At 38.9% G+C, this 23,752-nt stretch overlaps 2 protein-coding genes across 8 annotated transcripts in view; both read right to left on the bottom strand.

Moving 5' to 3' along the window:
• Positions 1 to 3,035, bottom strand: part of kiaa1109 (KIAA1109) — a 75,511-nt gene extending 72,476 nt beyond the window's left edge. For all 7 annotated transcript variants that reach the window (XM_082517164.1, XM_082517168.1, XM_082517166.1 and 4 more), the window contains exon 1: positions 2,874 to 3,035. The gene's annotated coding sequence lies outside the window, so the exon portion shown is untranslated. The remainder of the gene's footprint in view (positions 1 to 2,873) is intronic.
• Positions 3,036 to 8,105: 5,070 nt separating this feature from the next.
• Positions 8,106 to 22,058, bottom strand: c9orf72 (C9orf72-SMCR8 complex subunit). The gene is made up of 10 exons (XM_082516613.1): positions 21,845 to 22,058; positions 20,610 to 21,090; positions 19,977 to 20,072; positions 19,383 to 19,447; positions 18,747 to 18,819; positions 17,237 to 17,353; positions 15,878 to 16,113; positions 15,539 to 15,596; positions 14,302 to 14,411; positions 8,106 to 9,216 (listed from the first exon to the last, which is right to left on the bottom strand). The coding sequence occupies exons 2-10, from the start codon at positions 21,054 to 21,056 to the stop codon at positions 9,030 to 9,032; spliced, it is 1,389 nt and encodes a 462-aa protein (XP_082372739.1). The 5' UTR covers positions 21,057 to 21,090; positions 21,845 to 22,058; the 3' UTR covers positions 8,106 to 9,029.
• Positions 22,059 to 23,752: the final 1,694 nt, after the last annotated feature.

Below are 23,752 nucleotides of genomic sequence, written 5' to 3'. Positions count from 1 at the left end.
TTGCTTGTTTCATCTTATATCCTGTGGTCATATCCCTCCAAGTTATAGTTCACATCCCTGTAGACATGAAGCAAAGATGCAGCAGACATTTTCACACATTAGAACATAACTGTCTGAGTCCATTGGGACTCATGTACAGACAGGCAAGCCCAAAGCATGAAAATAATAAAATTAGCATTAGTTATTAGTATATAGTTAGCTTACTGTGAAGGTTTTTTTTAAGATTTCAAACCAGTCACATAATGCATATTTCCAGTACATTACAGTACAGTACAGTATGCATAACATGACGCACAATCATAATTAGGAAAATGCGTAACTACTTTGCATGTTGTGGCTCGTTCAGTTATTTGTATTTGCTTCAATGATTATTAGTGACAGGAGGCTGGTGAAAGGCTCATGTGTGCCCGTGTATGCTGTGATCTCAGTCACCCCATGCGTAAAGGCTTCAATACTGTACACACAAACACAAATCCTCATCTAATCCACCCCAAACATTGTTGGCTGTAAAACCAGTGAGATGAAAACAATCCCAGCACAATTTCCAACAGAAAACACAGTTTCTAAAAGTTTCTTTCTGACAGATACTACATGTAACTACATGTGTTTGCTTGTCACATTTGACAGACTTTAAATTAACGGACGTTTCTGATCTCATATGGACCTGCTAGATGCTAATCCTGCTGTGGCTGTCGGTTTCTCTTCTGAAGCAAATTATAAGGAAATGGGCAAAAGATCCTTTAGGTCATTGTGTTCAAACCTGCCCACATTCCAGAATCTTACTTCCTGGCTAGCCTACCATGATTCCTTATCATAAAGCTTACCTCACTCTTCTGTATATCCAAAACACACAGAAAGAGTACTAACAGCGAACAGAAAGAGAGATTATATTTCTCTCATATTAGCTTCTCTTCAGTGGCTCCCTTTTAAATCGAGAAGTGATATTAAAAAAAATTTCCTTCTAACATACAATTTCCTCAATGATCGTGTTCCCATCACATTAAAGTCATCATAGCATTACATTATGATGATGCACTGAGCACTTCTTCTCCCCTCTCATCTTTTCATATCACTCCTGGTGTGAGATTTACACTCTCATGTTAAAGCAAAGTGTTAATACATTAAAACGCCAAACCTCTCTAAAATACTTTAACTCACACCATATTCTGACATGCATTTCCAGCTAGAACAACTACGACTTTCGCTGCTATTTTTAAAATCAAATGAAAAAAAAAAGGGATCAACTTGACTTGATAAACCACAGAACATATAACCACTTGCAAAGCTAAAACATAGACTCTACACTGTTAAGAGTAAATCACATTTTGCATGGTTGTCTGAAGCATTAATTTAACACAGAAGTCTGAATGATCATCAGCCATCATGATGTTTAAATCATATGTTTTAAAAAAAAACAAAAAAACAAAAACAAAACTGTATTCTGGAAATACCCAGACTACGTATCCATTCCTGTAAGGCAAGTTCAGGTTTTACAATCTAGCACATGATATGAGATGCTGGCTTTCAGGAAAGATCAGCGTTGGCAATCACTGACTCATAATTGTTTTCTGCAAGCTCAGTGTTTTCACTTTAGGTTCATAATGGTAACTAGATTACAGCAAGAAGTCATCATCTGAAGTAAACAACACCCATCAGTCTTTAGTTTGTAAACAACAATTATGTTAACTAACTTTTTCATGCCAACGACCATTCAATGGGCACACTGAGCAGAACTACTGCATAATTCAGTACATGGGTGGGGGGGGGGGACGACACCCTTCTATTCTTCATTAAAGAGGTGCATTATAAACATATACACATTTTTACACAATGAGCAAATGTACAACACACTGGGATGTCTTAAGAAAAAAGTGCAATTTAAGTCTCTTTCTATACTTAGTGAGTCTACTGTCACTGAGCGTTCATTACAATTTCATATCCTAGTGGATAAATAAAAGTACAAAACCCTGTTATAACTACACAGTACTTTTTTATGTCCAATTCAAACCTTCTAAATAGACTGAAAAAAATACTCACTTACTGATATAAAAGTAACTCATAAGCATGCGGGCATGAATTATCAGCCACAGATGCACCTGTTCCTAACATCATTATTTTTATTTAGGAGGGATTATAAATGCTAGCTTGTGGTTGGGATTCTGACAACAAAAAAACAAAGGTACACAAACAATCGAGGCGCACTGTCCCATTGCCGTAGTTGAAAAAGGCTATACAGAGAATCCATAGCTAAGATGACTGGCAGATTAAAAGCCCCAAAATATGTGCATTAATTTGATTATCAGCATTATATTAGCGCACACAGGTAACCAAAGAGCAATTAAGACGTTTAACCCAAATAAATGTCGGACTGCAAGATGAACCGAACGTGGCAAAAAAAATAAAAAATAATGGGGAAGTTGTCTGTCAGTTTGCCTTTGTTGACAGAGGTAATGACATACATAAAAGGACATCGCTGCATCATTTTATAGAAGGCCAGGTGTGAAACGATTACTCACTCCAGCTCAGTGTAATCTGGAATCCAGAGACACCTGAAACTAACCACACACCTAGCTAATCCCAAGTCTTGAGCAATTTCCTGAGCATTACCTACAACAAACAAAAACTGTTGTTGAATTTAGCTTATCTTCCTATCTTCTTTTTAAACATTCGTAGCAAAAGTCTGAGTTACTGATTTGTCCTCTGCAGTCAGCCTCCTTCTTTGCTAATGACGTATTAAGCCATTAATTTAAGAGCCGCTCAATATCATAACGTTAGCACTGAGGTTAGCTAGCATGCTAATGACAGCAGGCCGCGCCCTCCAACTTCTCCTTTTCTGAACTGTCAAAACAAAACAGCTGGTGTTCCTTACATACCTTAATATCCTCAGTAAAGAATGGGCTTTCATCTTTGCTCCAGTTAGCCCGGAGTTTCTGTCCTTTAGTAGTGTCGGAAATGACCACAGCTAGCATCCCCGGTGTGTACTATTTACCTGCCAGGCAGACGACCAGTTAGCATCTCTTCCTGTTGTGACGAGACCGGCCACAAAAACTACCAATAGGAAAAAAGAGCCAAGGCAGCTTCTGACCAATTAGATGAGAGCGTGACACACAGCTGACAGACATTCTTCCTGCCTCCCAGCGTGATTGTATTTGTGACAATGGTGTTTGACGTCGTATTGGTTACATAAAATCGATATACGGTAACATAAAAATTACTTCATGCATTAAAATAATACACACATTAGTCTGTGAGTTGCTAGAGTATTAAACAAAGAGCACATACTGATCAGAGATGCTTATATTTTTCATAAATGATGACTTTATTTTTGTCGGTTTCGGATTAGTTTTCATTATCTTGAATTTGTTCTTCATTTTTTAATCACTACAACAACAACAAAAATAATAATAATAATAATAATAATAATAATAATAATAATAATAATAATAATAATAATACAATATTGAATTTAATGTATTTTTATTTTTCCAGTTGCCTAGTCCTCTGTTTTTGTGAACTATAACTTGAACATCACTCTTCACGGATGGTACCTACCTTCAAGCTGTTCAGTGCATTTAAATATGCACTGAACCTCCTGCTAATTCAGTTTAGCTGCACAGATTGCTTCAGAATGCCATGAAACATATACTCAGGTATCATGTATTTGCAATATTAACTACACTTCTTGCACTATGTTGTTTCCTTCTGTAATCTGGGCTCTACCTTCTTGCACTAAAAGCACTTTAAAGTTAGGTACACTGATACACTGCACTGCTTCTAGGGAGTGATGTGTTACACCCTTTGTTGTGTGTTGTTGGCAACAATTGGCAGACAATTTCCTATCAGCTGTGTTGCTGATATGACTACAATCAACTTGAATTTACCTTTAACAGCATTGCTTGTGTTTTTAGTCAACATTTGAACATTGTTAGATGGTTATAAACAGGTATAGTGCACTGCCAGCTGAGTGCAGGCTATTCCGGAGAAGTATACTAATACTTTATTTCCTGGCATCTCATCAAAACAGAACGTGTAATGTGTAGGCTGATCACGCCAAGACTTCAACACTATACATTCAGCCTGTCCCACAATCTTAATTAGATTTTTTGGTTGAAGAAATTCTTTCTAAATTATATTACAGTGTGTTGAGCAGCACAGCTCCTCTATGCTAATTCTGTGTCTTGGGGATGGTGAAATATTTTAGTCAAAAGAATTATAACAACTTCATATTTATTCTTCCAGACCTTTCAACAATTCTCTTCGTTAGATTTGTAAATGGTCCCAAAATGGTTTTATAACATTTTTCTGTTACAAACTTACAAAGAATGTTTAAAGTAAGACATTCTCTAGGAATATATGTAATTTTCTGCCAAGTTGTTATATTAACTTTGGATATTTTTGCTCTTATAGACTATGGCAATATCTGCACAGTAGAAAATGACTGACATTTGAGCAGTTTGGGGATGTTGTAAGAAAAATATTGCAAAAGCAAGCAGCAGGTAGTTCACATGATGAAGAGCTAGTTTAAATGATTATACTGTTTCCCCTTCTTTGTATCTGCAGTCCAGAGATTGAAAGCTAAATTATAGGCACTAGAAGAGTATTCTGATCTCTGTATCTCTGAATTTTGAAAAGGGAGAATTCAATTTAGTGTGATGAATTTTTGTTTTTATGTTTTTATGTATTTAACCTTTCTTGTATTGTATAGCTTTATGTACCCTGTCCAGGGACTCTGAATGTGAATTAGAAGGTCCGAAGAAATCTGCCATGTTCCCATGTTAGACTTTTATACCGATGTTCATTATGTGTCAGTCAATCTATGTGTTTAGCAGATTGTTTATAAAGTAGTTATAATAAATATAATAAATTAGAACAATTCAAAAATGTAATCACTTTATTCAAATACATTTGCTTCTGTAGGGATCATGAATATTATTCAAAATTTCATGGCAAAATTAAATCATTTTGTAGCAAAGTGTTTTGAAATATTGACAGTTTCCGTTCCCATAACTAAACCGTGCTGGTCTTCACTTCTTCTTGGAGAATTGCTTCCTCCATTTTAACCAATATTATGAAATTGTTAATAATATTTGAACCTTAAGTTGATGAAAATGCTTCTAGCCTGGGAGCCATAACAACAACAATAATAAAAATAATAATACTAAAAGAGAAAAACAAGAAGCAATTTGATTCCTGTTATATTAAAAAATAAAATAAAAATTCAAAAACACCAGAAAACAGTACAGGCCACAACTCTTTGTTATCTCCAGGAATTGCCTGAACTCTTGGGTATTGTTTAATGTAAGAGGATGTTGTCAAGCCTTCCTCCAGTCACAACAACAAAGCCTCCCCAAAGAACACGTGGGAGTCGCTTTACCGCAAAGCTTGCAAACATCAGGTTCAAAGCTCTTCCCTGCCAATCAAGCCCTTCCCACAAGACCAGCCTATTTTTTGCCGTAGCTTTAACGGAAACCCGCATCTCACACAAATCCTTTTTCCTGTCTTGTGAGTGTTATTTCACCTGAATTCCTGAAGGATGTCCGTGGTATCGCAGCTACAAATACTATATTAGTAATTAACAGCTCCTTCACTTTTGCTTCATTACCCTCTTGTTTTTAAACATGCAGCAGTTCAAGGCTCTCTAGAGGACACGTAATTAGACTTTTCTTGCATGAGGCAATTACAGAAAGGCTATGAACTTCAAAATTGTCTTTTTTTTTCCTCTAATGGTTTACAAAAAGCAGATTTTTTTATTTTTAAAGATGGTCCAATCTAAAAGAAGCTGCACTTAGCTTACGAAGGCCTCCACTTCAGGCCTCATTCTCTGACACCATTGAGCAGTTTTGCATTATTCAAATGTCATTAATGTTATTCAGCAAGAACATCTTGAAACACACAGACCCACTGGTGTTTACTGTATCCGCTTGATTGATCAGCCATGTGTATTCTCAGGGTCTTAGGTCCGGTGCGGCTCTCTTTGCATACTGAAGACCTCCACTCGGTCTCATCAGAGTATCAGATTTCATTGTGAACACTTTGCCTGATATTATAACTTGGATTTATTAACCACTTCATCTCAGGAAATCAATTACTGACTGGCTAAAGTACACTTGGCACACTCAGTTACATCGAGGACTCTCGTGGTCATCAGTCAGTCAAACTGAGCTTGCCAGTAAAAATCATAGTGATGTTTGGGAGCACTTCCAAAAGCACAGTTGTAAAACTTGCTGATGAGAGAGGCCCCAGCTATCAATGGTGCATATACATTCCCAATAGATGGGATTGCACTCTCAGCTATATTCAGCTTTGCTTTAAACAAAACAATGATGCACACATTTGGAAACGATCTAAAAACAAGTACAGCTGCAAGCTCATTGGTCATAATCCAATATTTTAATGGTGCCAGCATATCGGGGGCCGTAATACTTTGCAAGACATTTCATTACTATCCATCCAATAATGCCAAGAACTGCAAATGTTCTACTTTCCAGCAGAAACTGAGGCAAAGTCAATAAATGAAAAGTATGACAAAAAGGGCCCAAAGTGTAAGAGGCTCCTGCAGGAATGATACCTCCTGCAGTGCACTGTCCTGAGTTTGAATCTGCAGGTCAGCTGGGGGCTTTCTATGTTGAGTTTGCATGTTCGTTTTATGTCTGTGTGGCTTCTTTCTGCGTATTCGAGCTTCCTCCCACAGTCCAAATACATGTCTCGTTAACTGGTGAATCTAAATTGGCTGTAGGTGTGAACATGATCATTAATGCTTTTGGTCGTTCTGTATTGGCCCTGTGATGGACTTCAGCAAATTCTTCAGCGTGTACCCTGCCTCGTGCCCAAAGCTGTGATAGACTGAAGGCCCCCACACCCTATGTCCCTGAAATTGATACATGGTTAAGAAAGGTAATAATTGGACCCTGCAGATTGTTATTTTTTTATTAAATCAAATCAAATCAAATCAAATCACTTTTTATTGTCACATCACATGTGCAGGCACACTGGCACAGCACATGCGAGTGAAATTCTTGTGTGCGAGCCCCACAAGCAACAGAGATGTGCAAACACAACAACACAAACGAGCAAAATACAAGAATGGCCAACCTGAAACTAATAAATATATGTACAATATATAATAGTGTATGCATTTCTGGATGTGTATACTAAATATTTTCCTACGTGTGTGTGTGTGTGTGTGTGTGTGTGTGTGTGTGTGTGTGTGTTACTATTTAATTTTTACAAATTAAATAGTAAAAAAATAAAATAAAATAATAATAATAATAATAATAATAATAAAATATATAAAATATACAGAGTTGAATATGTGCAAAACAAGTGGCATTTATATACAGTGTGGAGTGCATAATGTTGAAGTTCCAGTAGTGAAGCTGAGGTGTCTATGACGTGTTCAGCAGTCTGATGGCCTGATGGAAAAAGCTGTCTCTCAGTCTGCTGGTACGGGACCGGATGCTGCAGAACCTCCTTCCTGATGGAAGCAGTCTGAACAGTTTATGGCTGGGGTGACTGGAGTCCCCAGCCATAAGCCATATTATCACGTCTGCTGCTGCACACTATCCTGCCAAAACAGAACCGGCTCTGCACATGCACCAGCTTCATCTCCTGGGAACACCAGGTGTTTGCACACTATTTTGTGAAATTCCACACTAAAGCTTATGGGATATATATGTCTGGCAGATATTAGTAGTTGCCCGGCACGGCACAGCATAGCTAAGAGAAGCATCGAGTTTATGATGAGAAGCTGATAAAGTCCTCTGCAAGAACAGACACCTTAAAAAGCTTCAGCTTCAGATTTTTACCCAGTCAGTTGCAGAAGAGTTTAATTTCTTTGTCTCTTTAAAGGTTAATATGAAATAGAAAATGAAAATATATCGATAAGCTAATCATTGTAAAATACATTTGGACATAAATACACATTTGCAAAATTAACCAAAAGTATTGAAATAAAAACTGCTGAAACTTATTAACGCTGTTTTTGTTAAGGAGCATGAAAAACGAAACATCTCAGCTTTTAAACCTATCAGGGACCTTCAGCTTTCAGACCTTAATTTTTGAGGAACTTGGAAGGGCAAAGATTTACAACCAGATACTTCTTTGTTTGTTATTACTGTTTTTATTATTCATGAACTAATGTACACAAGTTAATGTACAATTAGACAAATAAAAAAAGAATTCCAATATGCAAGTACAAAGAAAGTTTAAGATTAAAAATATAATAAAAATGTAATATGGCGCAACATCGAGTAAGCTTATTACAGAGCCACGCAAACAAGATTTTAAGACAAAAGCAAATTTAGGGTTGCAGTAAAGCTGGGCATTTCCAACAATCCAATAACTAGGCAGTTACTGTGGAAGGAAATAAAAAAAAAAAATCTATTTTACATACAACTGGGAAATGCATTCAGTAATGGCAACTAAACACACACATTGAGTCTGTCAGGAGGGATTACGAGGAGATTTCATTTTGTCTTTGTCCATACTGAAATATGGGCGCTTTGATTACATAACCTTTCTGTAAAGTCAGGCAATCGACACCGCTCACATTAATTGAACAAAGATAATTAAAAAAAGAAAAAAGGCAAGTGTCAGAGGTTCAAAGGTCAGCGGAGGCTGTTGCACGATGCAGGCAGGGAAGAAACGAATAACTCATGTTTGAATAAATATCATTTTAAATTAAATTGTAAACATCCCGGTGGACACCTAAGCCAATTCTAACAATAACTTAATGCAGATCTTCTATTAACAGAAGGATGAGAAAACACTAATACTCCATCCTACAGAGAAACAGCCTACTGAAAACATACTGACAGTATTCTTGATCAAGATAATATAACACAAGTTTAATAGTGATGGCTCATAACAGCAGCAACAATCAGTCTGATAAAGGCGTAAAAGGAAGGCGAAGACTACTTCTTTCAGTAAAGCAGAAACAGACACAGCACATGATGGTAGCCTTGCATCAACGCGCATGCTTTCATGTAACAAAGTCACCAACCTAAAACGATACAAAGTGCGAGTGAAAGTTAAAAGCTCGTGAGTACATCTCGCTCCTGCATGCTCGTGTAGAACGGTTTCCCGAACACAAACGAGTGAAGTCCGGCCCTCAGCTTCTCAGCGAAGGCCATCACGATGTTCAGGTCTCCCTCCACCATCAGATCCAGGTCTGTCTTTAAGTTGCGCAAAGACCGAAATGGCTTCTTCCCTTTTTGCCTGCGGAGAGAGACGTGGACACGTTGAAGTATAATGCAACTGTTAACCTATAAAACTCAGGGTCGGGGGACTTGCATTAGCCTTTAGTCGGGCTGCAGCTGTGCACAGGAATGCCATGCCATGATGAATTATGTATGCTGCTAAAGCACGCTACCTGAGCATAAACAGCCTTGTCAAGGCACCTGTAAAATAGTATGCCCTTAGACCTCAGGCTGTCGACGGCACCATAAACAAGACCGGTTTTATGCTTTCACACGAGCCCACAAATTATGGTTTTGCTTGTGTAGTTAGTGTCGTCTCTGGAGTGAGATATGTTTGGGCGGTTTTTATGCATTGGAAGGAGTAGGCTTCAAAATAATTCATTTGGACTCAGTTTAAGCATTTTGGACAGGAGGGGAGCAAAAATCAAAGTAACTATTTGTAGAAGCAACGGGAGTTGGGGAAGGTCAGTCAACTGTTGTGGAGCACAGAAGGAGATGAGTCAAGCCCAGATGGAGCGATGACCAGGTCACCACCGGGTGGGAGGCATGAAACAATTCAGCGAGCCTGAGGAATATGGTGGACTTTAGAGTCTCAGATGAATTGAAGGGCTTAAGAAGGCGCTTCTGGACACGAACCAGAGATGGGTGAAATAAGCCTGATGGGATCAGAGTGTGACTGGACATACAATTATGTCCCCTTTTATTTATTTATTTTCTTGACCAAGCAAAAGGGGGAGGTAATTAAAGCATATAGTGAGCATAAAGCTTCAGTACTGGTTTCAAACACGCGCTGCCTTAATTAAAGCTTTAGTATGGAACGAGGCCACCATAAGCCACCAGGTCACCTTGCAACCTGGACTAGTGTCACATTTCTGTGGCCGGGAGGTAAAAGAGATACGAGAAATTATTTTCAGGGATCAAATGGCGATCATAAAAACATCATTTAGTGTTTTGATTATGATGATGGGAGGAAAATGCAATTTCCAGAGCCCTTTCAGAGGTTTAGCTGTGGTAACCTGTGAAGGTAACGCAATGTCTGTGCACCATTTCCTCTCAAAAACATTATTCATGCACTACATAGATGGGGAAGCTGTCCTTCTGGGAGGATGCTGAAGATTTATCACGCTGTGTGGCTACAAAGTCGGCCTCTCCCCAGTTTCCTCCTTACACCTTACACATATTATAGCTGAAATTATTTTCCTCTCTTTATTAATAAATCATGTTCTTTTAAAACACATTCTGCAGAGAAAAGCCAATGCTAATATTGGAAAGGCTGGCACAAGCAAGCATTCAGTATTCTTTCTGATAAATTACTTCTTCAGCAGAAGAAAAAAGATCATATCTCTACTAACCGCCCCCAGCAGATACATATGTGCAGATGTCATAAAATTTTTTCATTCACCATTTTTCGCACTCTTGTGTGGCAGCACTTAAAATTTGTGTCTTCAAGGGTGTAAAGAGTAGTACACCGCAGGAATCTTTGGTTTCTAAATGCATAAGATGTATTCTATTCATGTTTCAGCCCTCTTTGTCACAGTTTGTTGGATCTGCATTAAAGCTCTGATGCACTATATTCAAGGAAGGGCACAAATTGCCTCAAAAGTGAATCAATCTTTTTTTTTTCCTTCAGCTGAGCTATCACAATGTAAACACATTTTACTGCTGCTTAACTACAGGACAAACATGTTGTGCTCTCCACCGCATACAGGCACACTATTTGAAGATATGGGGTAAAAATGGAAGATGGGAAGTTATTCAAACTCATCAGTGTTCAGCAGCTTCCAAATAACCTAATTTTCAAAAAGTTGGGCCACTGTTTAAATATAAATGGAGTGAAGTAAATGTGAAGGTACCAGTTATACAGAACAACTTTCCAACTTTTCTGGAAAATAACTGGAAAAGATGAGAAATGTCTAATTCAACACTGATAATAATGTTTTATGTAAAGCAATAAGTGGCTGTTGTTTTAAAGCTGGGCCCAAAAGTGCCTCCAACAGATAACACAGTGGAGAGCTGACTGGAAAGGTGGGGAAAGAGAGCGGGGGAAGACATGTAGCAAAGGGTCGAGGGTTGAAATCAAGGTCAGGCCACTGCATTTGGTCTTTGTGGCCTATGGTCGCCGGCTCATGAGCTAAACTGGCGCCCAGTCCTCACACACTTCTACCATAGACAGTACAAACGATGTAGTACCAAGTTCTGGGTTTGAAAACTGCCTTAAACCTGCATTTTTTCAGGCCAATAGAGGGTGACTCCTCTGGTTTCCAAAAACAGCCCCGAAAATAAAACTTCAAATTGTATAAAAATCAGAAAACATTCTTGAGCTCTTTTCCTCTTTAAATATTTTCCTGATGACTTTATGCACTCAGTTATTTCAGGTCAGACTGAATAAAACATGAAGTTCATTTAGTAAATTACAGTCATTAGAAGTGTCAGAAGCAGAAGCAGTAAAAGGCTCATTGCCCCGAGGTGCAGGACCGAGTGCTACAGGAGATCTCTTCAGCCTGTGGCTATTAAGACTACTTAACTCCTCCCCATCCTGTAGGGGGGACATTTATAAACAGTTTGAAACTCATCATGTGCTCAACAGTACTTTACACTGTTTAGACAGTTTCATCTGTTCTTTACTGGATAGGTGGATTACACAATTATCTCATTTTTCTGCTTTTTGCCATCTCTTACCTCCATCTGCTGCTAACAGCATCAATATTATGAAAAGTCTGTCACTTTCTGCCCATTTACACCACTAGCCAAGCATTTATGATACAGCACATTTTTACATTTCCACTTTTTCTTTAATCTGCCTCTTGTTTTTAATCGTCCTTTCTATTTATATTTTACAGCTTTTATTTAAAAAGGCACAAAAATTGTCCTCAGGATGAGTAAAGTTCTTATCACATTTCTTCTTATTAGCAATGTAGGGTTATCCAGAGTAGCAACTTGTCACAAGTCATTAGCCAATAAGAGCGCATTTTCACATGCAGATGCATCCTTAGTTTTAAAAACTCGTCTCACAAACAAGATGGCGACAGTGAAAATGCTCAGCTTGAAGCGTCACATCGCAGTGGATACGGCCATCTTTCAATATTTAAATGCCAAACTTTATGAGGCAGAAATAGGTGGGTTTATAGCATGGTACAAAAATACATAAATAAAAGTAACAATAACGGCCTTTATATGACAACAGTAAACTATACAGGGGTTAGCTTGAAATTAAAAGGCTTAAAGATTACAGTACTAGGAGGCCTGAAAGCTTTGCGGAGCAGGGAGGCTGCCCACAGTTGTATTCGTGGCATCTTTTGGAGCATTTTTAACCAACTATCAGACAGATAATGTTGCCTATTTTCTAGTCCAAAACGTCTGTGCTCTGTGTTTGTTGAGCAAAATTTCAATTAACAGGTGTCCGTGCCATTGCTGTGCACACATACGGTTTATGGATGCTCACGCCCAAGACGCATGGGCCAACAGACCGGTCAGCAACCATCTAGCAACTACTGGTCGAGAGGCAACAATCATTACTCCTTGAGTGGTTGGCAAGTGGTTGCAACAAAACGAATTGCTAGGCATAGAGACCAGTCAGTGATCCCCTGGCTTCGGTTGCTAGCAGGTCGTCATAGTCGCCAGTAGTTTACAGGCAAGACGCTGACTTGTCTGCAAACACTAATCATATACTTGCATCACTTAGCCGCAGTTAAACTTGGAGAAAGTGCCACGCAAACTGGAAACGGAAAACATTTGCCTGCAAAGTAAAGCTTGTGCCTTGGTTGACGATATGACACAACTCATAAGTTTCCAGTCCGCAGACAAGCTTCATCTTCATTACATGCAATTCACAAACTATTGGATGATATGTCACTGCTGCTACAGCCATCCTTTATACAGACTCTATGAACAAAACAGAATGGCAGATTATGAAAACAGATTACTAGTGACTATGTTATTAAAACATAATCTCCATGTTCTATCAGTCCTGGGGAAAGGATAGCAGCTGTTAAGGAAGGTTTTCTGATGTCACTAGTACAGTTTTATGTGTTAGATGTTGCGAATACACATTAGGAAGATAAGCACTCTTAGGTAGAAGGTCGCAAAATACATTATTTTGACTAGCATCTGGTATCCCCTGAAAGCTGGGGATATATATTGCTGCCTGTTGTAGAATAACAATATGCAGATGAGCTCTAGATGTAATCGCTTAAGCCAACAGCAGCAATGTTTGCGCTTTCTGCTCATGGGCAAAAGGGTGAACGTAATGCATAGTAGAAAAAAAATCCCTCCAAAAGCAGCACTTTGGGGAAAACAAGCACTCAGACCTATAGATTCCTTGGGAAATGCATCATAGCCTGCTTGTTGAGACCAGTGTGAAGGATGACTCATCTGATCACAGGAGTTGTTTTGCCTCCTGCTCAGCAGAACAGTGTCTGTATTCTTTGCACTACTTCTCCTGCAAAGAGCCAACCCCCATGTTCCCCTGACCTTATGTTCCACTCTGCGCGTTTCTTGACACACTCCTCTTCATCTTGATTTAAGTGTAGGCTTACACCTGCAGTCAGCTGAATCTGAGCTGCCTATATTCCTGTGTTTTTCAATCTAACATCACCGATAAAGGGACACTTCTCCTTCTGTATAGTTTTGGTTTAGTACTCTGAGGGTGTGGGCTCATCGTGGTACCGTCTCTCCTCTCCAACTGTCCATCTACCCGATCATGCCCTGAGACTGGTTTCATTTGGGTCCTCACTAAAACTCATCAAATGTGTCGTAGATCCTAATTATCCACTTTCTGGTAATTTGTCCCTCCAAGCTTGCTGCACCCTCACTACTGCACAGCCAAACCCTGGAGACAACAATAACTGAAACTACTATTTTGATAACAGGGCTTTAGGGTACCTCTTGCTGTGTGCTTTATGGATGCCCAGCGGTGATGGTGGGTCAAAGCAAGGTGAGCAGCTAGAATGCAAAGTCGAATCAAAAACAATGGCTAAAAACAAGGAAATCATCAGCTCTCCTTTTGGGGATTTTCTTGAATCTTCCTGTGGTGCAGTGTCTCTGAGTGCCACACGGTAATCTCTTTTCTTATTTGGATTAAAGACTTATTAGTGACAGCTCTTACGTTTCGTCCTCGATGTACTTGAGCAGAGTGAGGGCCTTCCTGTGGAGCAGCAGCAGAAACTGGGCCAGATAGGTGCTCCGCAGGGACAGGCCTGGCTTCAGCATGAACACCTGGGTACGAGACAGGATGTCAATTAGTAGTCGGATCCGCGGCTCTGCTGGAAGAAGAGCAGAATAATACACTCCTCCCTTCCTTTGTGCTAACCTTGAGAAACAATCATGCTGTTGCTACCGTCTTGGGGGGAGATTCCTAACAGCAGCTCTAAGTTGGCTCTCAGGTGAACAAATGATGGGGTGTGACCACTCGGCTTTCAAATATTTGCCGTAAAGCCGGGCACACATCTGATCTGGATTTTCTCACCAGCTATGACAGTGACTCGACCACTTTTAACTTCACAATAATACACACAGCAGTAAAATTACAACTATGCTCTGGTGGTTGCATGCAGCCATCTGTGAGTGAAGCTGTGGCATAATTGCAAAAATATCTTCTAATTGGTGATTACACAACAACCCTCTAAAAACCAGCAACTCAGTGATTATAAAACAAGTATTAATTAATAGCATACACCGTAAATCTGCTTCAGCATCGCTTTTGCTAATTATAAGTTTGAGTCAATGACTGCTCTGTTTTCATGCTCATGAACTGAAATGCTTGAACATTTCTATGACTCAAATCTAATTAAAACTGAACCAAATTTTTTCTGTGTTAATTGTTTATTTAAAAAAACAAAAAAAAAACAAAAAACAAAACAAAACTGTGTGTAATGTTAAATTCACTGATATTTTAAGTAGATGCCATGTACAAATCTCCTACATAACAGCTGGAGAGTGAAAGCTGAATTTTCATCTCTGTGAGTCAGAGCTGACTGTGAGTCAAAATCAGATGACACATACCTGCAAAAACGTGATTTATTTAAGCAATTACAGGAAAGATTTTGCAGACTGGCTCATATAACAATCAGTCACAAATGAGTTCATCTTAGGAAAGATAAAGCACGGAGCAATGTATACGGTCACCGAAAATCATTTCATACCACAGGAGCCTTTTCTTATTTGATCATTATTTCTATTTTATTTTAAATGACAGCAAAGAGAGGACTGCTTTTCTGCATTTAATTATGACATTACTAATGGGGCTACTATATCAATATGTCACGAAGACAGACATCTTTAATATCTTCATCTTAAAGCAGTTTATATATAATGAGAGATGATTTTTTTTGTTAGATTCTTACCTCAATTATAAATGACTTGACCAAAGCGTCTTTATGCATGACGTCTTGAAATATATTCCTAAGAAAAAGAGCACAGAGGTTATCGCATTAGTGCTTTTCATTTTAGAGGTTTTTAAGTATAGTGTAAGGAAGCTTCAACTTAAATGTTACATGCTTGTTTTCACACAAGCCCTGAACATTTATAGTTGTCACCAAAAGGAGCATGTAAGAATGCAAATCTGTGACGCAATGGTAGTGGGAATTAAACTGTCTTTATATTACAGAGCTGGCAGGTTCAGGCTTATATGATGCCTAACTGAGTACGTCTGTAAAAACACAACATATATGAGTATCACTTACAGGTCAGGTGTAAAGGTTTCGTCAGTATGAATGACTGTATCTGGAGGAATGTCATCCTCGCTATCCGTCTTCCAGAGCGCGCTTAGCTCAGAACGCATGTAGCGCCGCTGGTTGTATGTGTGTTCATGGCACGGCGGCATCTGTTTCACTGTGTTGATGTCCACGTCGATGTGTGTGGTCGGGTAGGGCGAGTAGAGTACCTGGCGGAAGGGCAGAACAAAGCTGCCGGTCGAGTCCTAAGAGCGGAAAAAAGGTGAAAGAGTTGCTCCTGTTTGCACCTGTGAGCACAAAAGCTAAACTCGGTGCTTGCAAAAAATTTTATATTAGAAATTCTGATGCACATAAAAGTAAAATGCAAAACATTGGTAAAGAACAATCATATCCATAGATACAACATGCAGATCAGCTTTAATACATAATTTAACTTTTAGAAACACAGAAGCTTTAGTCGTTTTTCTCTCGGTCAGTTTCAGTAATGTATAAGATGCAGATTTTGCATTTGCTCTACAATATACATTAGCAACCCTCCATGACTTTATGACTATGATGGTTTTTGTATTTTTTTAAACTTTCTGTACATTAAAAAATGAGCACAAAACGGCTTTAAAATGTGTCTGGCGCCTTTAACTTTAATCTTTTCCATGGACTATCATAAAAGCAGATCTATTATACTCATTTCCAAGTCCTTATTTTTATTTTTGGACTTGAATAGCTCTGCACAATTCACATTTCAAAATAATCCTCATTAATCTTATGCTAAGACTTTCTGCAGTCCCTCAGTTCATCCTCTGTCAGAAACAAACCATCGTAGCGCTTCTTTAATCATCTTCCTTCTTTTAAAGCCAGCTTTTTCTGATTGACACAAAACAACAAATTGAAACAGCAGGTAGGTGGTACACCTGATATACCTGAGATTACCATATTTGGAATTGTCACTGACGTATAGATCCAAGAGCAGAGAAAAAGTTAAAAAAAAATGAATGTTTAGAGTCTAAAACTTTAATTTTATAGCTTACAGAGAAGCTGAACCATTTCAATTATAAATGAAATATTTAAGTAAAGGCTTCTTTTTGAATATGTTCTTTCATAACCTAAAATTGTGTCTGTCACAATTATGACCAAATATGTAGCTTCTCCATGTTTTCCTTTGCATGGTCACACTGGTTGTATGTTTCAAAGCAGATGAATCTCATGCAGTGTAAAGGGAAAGTCTTATTGAATTACGTCCCTGATATGAAAAAGAAATTAGGTCAGAGCAACAAACAAGGGCGACATCAAATCAGCAGACAAAACAAAACAATAGCCAGATCCTAATTCTAACCACAGTGTACTGTATAATGAGAAAGAGCTGGTGGCTACCTTGAGCAGACCCTGAACAAACAGGCCAGTGTCATACTTGAAGGAGTCGTCGGCCCTGCAGAGGCGAGAGCACTTCCTCTCAGCCGGAGTGAGAAAGAGGCAGAGAGTCCGCACAATCTGTAAAAGACGGTCAGATTTATCAACCCACAGTCTGACTTTCTAACTAATGAGGCCTGAAGATAACCGGGTCTGATTATTTACTGAAGAATTTATGCAACAAAAGCTTTATCTTTAATTAATTGGTGTTCAGTTTGGGCCTCGAGACAAGAAACCTACAAATTAATGCATTGCGTGCTTTTGATATTCACTGGGAAAAACTGGAGCTGCTATATTTGTGCACCACTAATCTTTCTTTAAATCAGATACCTGGAGATTTAAAGTGGTTTTTCAAACACACTGTATGGAGAAAGTTTTCATACTTTAAGTTTTTCACACTTTGTTTCACTTTTGAATCAATTCACTTAAAAAAAAAAAAAAAAAAAAAGACTCTTCTTCTTGCCAGAATTGTTCAAGCTCACCTAGGTTGGATGATGAGTGCACAGCCATTTTCAGCACTCCCAAGAGATGCTTTTATGCTGCAGGTCAGTTTTGAAATGTAAACCTCTGCTACAGCCTGAGGGGAACTCTGGATCAGGTTTCTCTGAATTTGTCTGCCTGTGTCTTTCCTCTATCCCAACTATTCTCAACGTCCATATTTATAGAGAAACCATCCACACAATAAGACGCTCCTACCACATTTGACAATAATAATGAGGTGACGCTCAGCATCTGCACAGTTTAGTCTTCATTTCATTAAACTAGATGATTTTGTTTCTTATGGTCTCAGAATCAAGTAGTAGCTGAGCGCTACCTTCATAATGGTTTTCATTTAGTAAAGCTCTCTCTTCTCAACAAAGCACAGCCAGATCTCAGTTACAGAGATAATTAGTTTCTCGGTTACCTTCTGTTCTTTATAGTCGAGTTTGGCTCAGTGGCCAGATTTGAGAAGACTGTCATGGTCACAAACCTCTACCAATGATAACAAAAGAATGATAGAAGCGAAAGCGCACTCGGTTCCTTTTAATGTTGCAGAAACAGCCTTGTACCCCCTGAAATCTCTAAGTTGATACAATGCTTTCTCACACATCATCTTGACCTCTCTAGATAACTGCGAGCCTCCCTACTTGACTCCAATTGAGCTGTAAAAGCATCTCAAGGACGACTGATAGATTTTAGGCGTCACACCGCAATAACAGTTTTTGAAGTGTTTTGCAGAGACTGACGAGGGGAAAAAATAAAACGCAGGCTCATTTTCAGATGAGTATGAAACACAGGAAGATGAGGAAAACTTGAAAGAGTCTGAAAAGAGCAGACTTGAAGAAGTAACCCGACTGAAAATCAAAATACTGATGCGAAACTAAAAGAAGTGCAAGAGGGGCTCATTAACAAACAAACATAACAACAAGCTTCAAAACATTTAAAATTATGTAGATGCTGCGTCTGTGTGGAGCCACTAATCCAGCACATTTACCTTGTTTATTTTCTCCGGGTTGCTTCCAACCACGATTGAACAGCCACACGTCTGCAGATGAGAGCTGATGGCCCTGAAACACAGAGACAACATCATGCAGATTAGCACCAATTAGCTTCATTAGAATTCTTCTGATTAGAAACGAAAAGTTTTTAGGAATAACAACTGAGACTAAGGAACGGCATCCCTCCCCGCTAAAAATATGAGGCCTTAAACCTTTTGACTCATCGACTTCGGCTCACATTCCAGCCTTTTTGAATTGACTTGTTTGATTGCTCATAAAAAAGGATTACTTCTAAACCTGAGATTATTTCAAGTAATACACAGTGAGTGTGTTCTTTCTTAAAGCCTGAGCTATAAATATCAGATCCCAGCAAATAAGTTCCACTTTCCAGATGCTCGTGTCGTCGTCACAGGATACTGAGCTAATCCTGTTCAACTCTGAGCAATTTGGCGCTTCATTGCTAGAATGGACTTTGTAGACTCTCGACACTAAAGAGCGATTAAGCTTTTCGTCCTTTCTCAGGAGATAACTTCAGCTAAGTGAAGAGCCATTACTCATCATTTGAAGGTTGATGGGTGTTAAATGGGCATTGTTCATCATCTGTCTCCATTTGCCTGTACCGGATTGCTTACTTGTGTAGGAAATCCTCGTGGCAGCTGTCCCCGATGTCATCATCATTTAGCACCGTGTCTTTTATCTGCTCAGCAGGAGCGAAACAAATGAGTCATTTTAAAAATTGGCCTACAACAAAGACAAAAGTGCTGACGGGCATATCTGCAAGCCATTGTAATGAAAGTGGAGGGTTAAAAAAAAAAAAAAGACAGTGAAAGATTCTGGGGAGCTTCTTTGTACTTTTACATTTGCATATTAAAAGGGAGCAAATGTGTTGAATCACACTGGGTGGTAATCTAGGCAGGGAGAGAACCTTGTTTAGTTAAACCTCTTGGAAAAAGAAGTCATTTGAACAAGAAAAACCACAAAAAGACAAACAATTTCCTCATGTTTTGTCAATAAATTTCACTTGCTGGAATTCAAGCTCCTTTCAGTTACTGGCAACATGATATAGGATAAAATACTACTGGCTCTGTCTTGATTTTGTTATTTAAATGTAATTTAATGATGCCAACAATGCCAACCAGTTTTTCTAATGCAAAATGAATGACATCTTTCACTGTCTCTTAGTTACTGTGCAGTTGGTATTAATAGACTGAAAAATTGTTACTTACATCTATATCTTCTTGTACACTATGTGTCTTCATAGAGGTCAGCAGCTCCATGATTGGGACAATTTCTAAGCTCAGCACTGAGATGATATTGTAACCCTAAAATTAACAGAAAAAAAGGAGAGAAAAGAACAAGAAGTATCCAACCTACATAGAAAGACACACAAGGTTAAAAATCTGACCAGATTTTGACTGCTTTTAGCACTTTATCAGTGCATTCAGTATTCCAGGAAACCTCAAAGCTCTAAAAACAGCAAGTGCATCAGCCAAAAGAAAGGTCCAACCAACTGAATGTTTACTCCAGTGATGCATTTTAAAGCCGTTTTTTTTTCTCTCCCAGTTACTGGTGTGTTAAATCATTCTATCCAACGCTATTATTACTTGTTCACTAGCTTCCCCTGTAGGATCCCTCAGACCTAATTAACTAAGCAACCCCTCTGTGTTTGGAGGATACAATTTTATTATTCTGGCAATGTTACTGAAATCCCAAATGGGTACAACAAATGTGACAGATAAGTTAATACTCCTTTAAATGTAATAATTAAAGCTGAAAGGCAGGTTTTATGAGTATAAAGAATAATACTTTGCCTATTCTTCAGTGCACACTAAGGCCAAATGCCTGTAAGTCAAGGCTACCTTCTGCATCCAAATGCGTCCCTTGCGGATAACGTGCTTCAGCCTCTCCACACAGATGGTGTGCAGGGGGAGGTAGAAGGACAGCTCTGTTTGAGGCAGAATAATGGACAAGGCACATGTGTTCTTGTCCCCCTTGAGCTCGCCATCAAAGATGAGAGACACGATGATGACGCCCTTTTCTGCCAGCACAAAGAACTTCACGTCCACGGCACCGCACTCTGCGCTACGCAGAATCTCCCCATTGAGTGTGTGATTAGCCAAAAATGTTACTTCTCCATCGCTGAGGAACATCAACTGGTCACCCTTTGGTACCCAGATGTGGCGCACCCGTGGTCCCAGAATATTGTCCCAGTAGGCAAAGGTGGCAGCCAGGAGCGGGCATTCTCCCTCTACCGCTACTTCAGACTTTGCCACAGCAGGTGATTGAGGTGGACAGCCGGAAGACATTGGGACAGGTCTTCAAGGATCACTTATAATTAACCTGAAACATAGAAACCCCTTTGTTTATGTTACAAGTACAGGACAAAAAAAAAAGTGTGAGTGGAAATGAAACTGATTTGTTTGCACTTCACAGACCAGCCCCAAAGCAACTTCTGCTTCTCTGACCAATGTCGAAAGTAAAAAGATGTTTTCTACAGGCATTCATGAAAACAGTAAAAAGAAGGGGTCATTTCATATTCAGATTTCTGGCAGACTACACACACGTTACAAGCTCACTCAAAAAAAGCCTCTGAGACTTCCTGGTCTTCTGTGAAGTTCGGATTGTACAGCTTGCACTTGGATTTAATTTCAGAGAAAACATTCGTTCTCATCATTTCCATCCCCCACTGATTACAGGTCAGGTGAAATATAGCCAACTTATCCCACCAAATAAAGAATTATATTGATTACAGGCACGCCGAATTTACAAGAAATGTCAGCTTATTCGAGGCTTGAGGTTATTACTTTGCCAGATAGTTGTACATTTCAACAGCAATCAAATTTACATTTAAATTAAAAGCTTTTAAAACAGAGTTTGGCGTCTAATAGTTACAGCAATTTAAAAAGAACGTAAACAACCTTATACTTCAGACGCACAGATTGTAATCTCCACGTAAATTTTGACTGGAAGTTAATATGTGTAACTTTAAGAATAAGAGCGTAAGAAACGAAATGCAGGTAGTGTTTATTCGATTATAGGCTAACTAAAGCTAACCCGCTAACTAGCGTGAGCCAACGACATCAATACAACTTACTTTTTCGGTGTTTTGGATGTTGAAAACGCCACACCACAGCGGTTCCAGAAGATAGACGTTCAGTGTTAATGAAAAGTCATTGCATTTTTGCCTGTTGGTGCCATAGCTTACATTAACTACGATTAGCCAGTTGCAGCTTGGCTGCAATTTTGTTATGATCGTTAGCACACTTCCTACTACGTCAGGCTTACGTCATTGGTAGGGGTAAACGACGACCTCTAGCGACCGGTACATGGCAGTTTACAGCGAGTCAATGATGTCATTTTTATTCCAGGCTGCTACCTTCAGAAAATGAGTTATTTTAATTCATTTACATGGAGCCTGGTCATACAAATGGATGTAGCTGCGGGCCCCACACATTGTGTTTGCCTTTTAATTTCATCCTCCAAGGCTAATGCTGACTATAAATAATGGTTACTGACTCCTTCTTTTCTCCCTTTCATTATACATGTGTGAACTGCACAATATCTTCTAGCTGCAGAACCCCACAAGCTGAACTGGCGATGTTAACATTGCTGTATTATTTATTTTAAACATCCTCATTCTTTGTTTGCTTTCAGAGCAGGCTAAAAAATCTGAGGTTCTCTTCTTCAAACAACCAGAGACCAGTTTTCCAGTTAACCCCTCCCTATCACAGGAATCTGTTTGAATGCTGTACAACCAAGATACCTTCACACTTAATCCTTGTCTGTAAGCACACAAATTTACAATATTATTCCAAATGGTCTTTGCACGACTCTAATGGGACAACTGATGCTGGCTCTAAATGGCTCTAGGATACTGAATTGCTCCTGAAAACAGTCAGCACTAATTACAATTCCAACTAAGGATTAAAATGCTATGGCCGTATCACCATCTAACCATATGCATTCCTCTATCTTACTTGGGCTAGTAATAGTTTTCATACTCTGTGTCCACCTCAGTCAGACTATTTTCAGTTGCTTGTGTGGCCTCTTGTTTTCTGTTGCAATTCAGGAGTGCAAATCTCAGAGGGTACACTAGTAATAGGCAAACTACAAATAGTAAGCAGCTGTCTTCATTCAAGCCTAATCCTATAATAAACCTCCCTTACATTATACTGTAGTGTCCCAATGCACAGTGAAAACCCGAAAGTAAACAGTCTGATAAATTTTAAGTCACAACAGATTGATAGAGGAGTGGATCTCAAGTGTTTTACCTCATAACCATTGGCCTCTCTAATTGCTCTAGTTCGTCTATCGAGCTTTTCTGCACTGGCTTGCACCTTTCAAAGTCAAGCTGTTCCCTGTCCTGAAGGGAATAGCTTGACAGGGAATAGTTTAGTCATTATAGTCCAATAATTGTGAGGTTACAGTGAAAAGAAGAAGAGTTTAGGTTGTAACATCAAACATGAAAATCCTTGCTGCAATCCAAACACCCCTCTCTAAACATCTGAACAGTGTTAAGCTCAATTAACACTGTTCATTTTTTAAATGTCTTAGAAGTCAGTGGAACTACACAGATCAATTGTCTTCAAGCTGTCATTTTCCTTGTTCTTTCTGAATAAAACGAATACCTTGTGGTCACAAAACAAGGCTATTACAGCAGCTACAGTTTTTGGCCATTTTGGTGTCCTATTATTTTCCACTACATAGAATTTTAATAAACATTAGGTAAAACTAAAAACACACTTTATTTTATTGCTGATGAAAGTCAACAGAATTGTTTGCAGCCATGTTTCTGTTACAATTTATCTGATTTTGCCAGAGTTAAGACCCACTGTCGTGACTGTATTACCCTCTAGCTGGAATAAATTTGCATAGCATATATGCAAACTGGCCCTAATAATATTGAATATTATTTCAGTGAAGTCAGTTTCTTTCTGTTGTGGCCCGTCACAGCATTTCTCTCTGTGTGCAGTAAGCCTATTGCTGAGAGTCCCTTTTTCTA

The sequence above is a fragment of the Aulonocara stuartgranti genome, assembly GCF_965226115.1.
Source record: "Aulonocara stuartgranti genome assembly, chromosome: 19".
Taxonomy (NCBI): Eukaryota; Metazoa; Chordata; class Actinopteri; order Cichliformes; family Cichlidae; genus Aulonocara; species Aulonocara stuartgranti.
This window is presented reverse-complemented; position numbering and strand designations above follow the sequence as displayed.

Coding starts and splice junctions, on each gene's coding strand:
- c9orf72 (XM_082516613.1), bottom strand. CDS start 21,056: ATGTCTTCCGGCTGTCCACCTCAATCACCTGCTGTGGCAAAGTCTGAA. Junction 19,448..19,976: donor GTGTACAAGAAGATATAGAT/GTAAGTAACAAT, acceptor CCTGCTGAGCAG/ATAAAAGACACGGTGCTAAA. Junction 18,820..19,382: donor CACGAGGATTTCCTACACAA/GTAAGCAATCCG, acceptor TCTGTGTTTCAG/GGCCATCAGCTCTCATCTGC.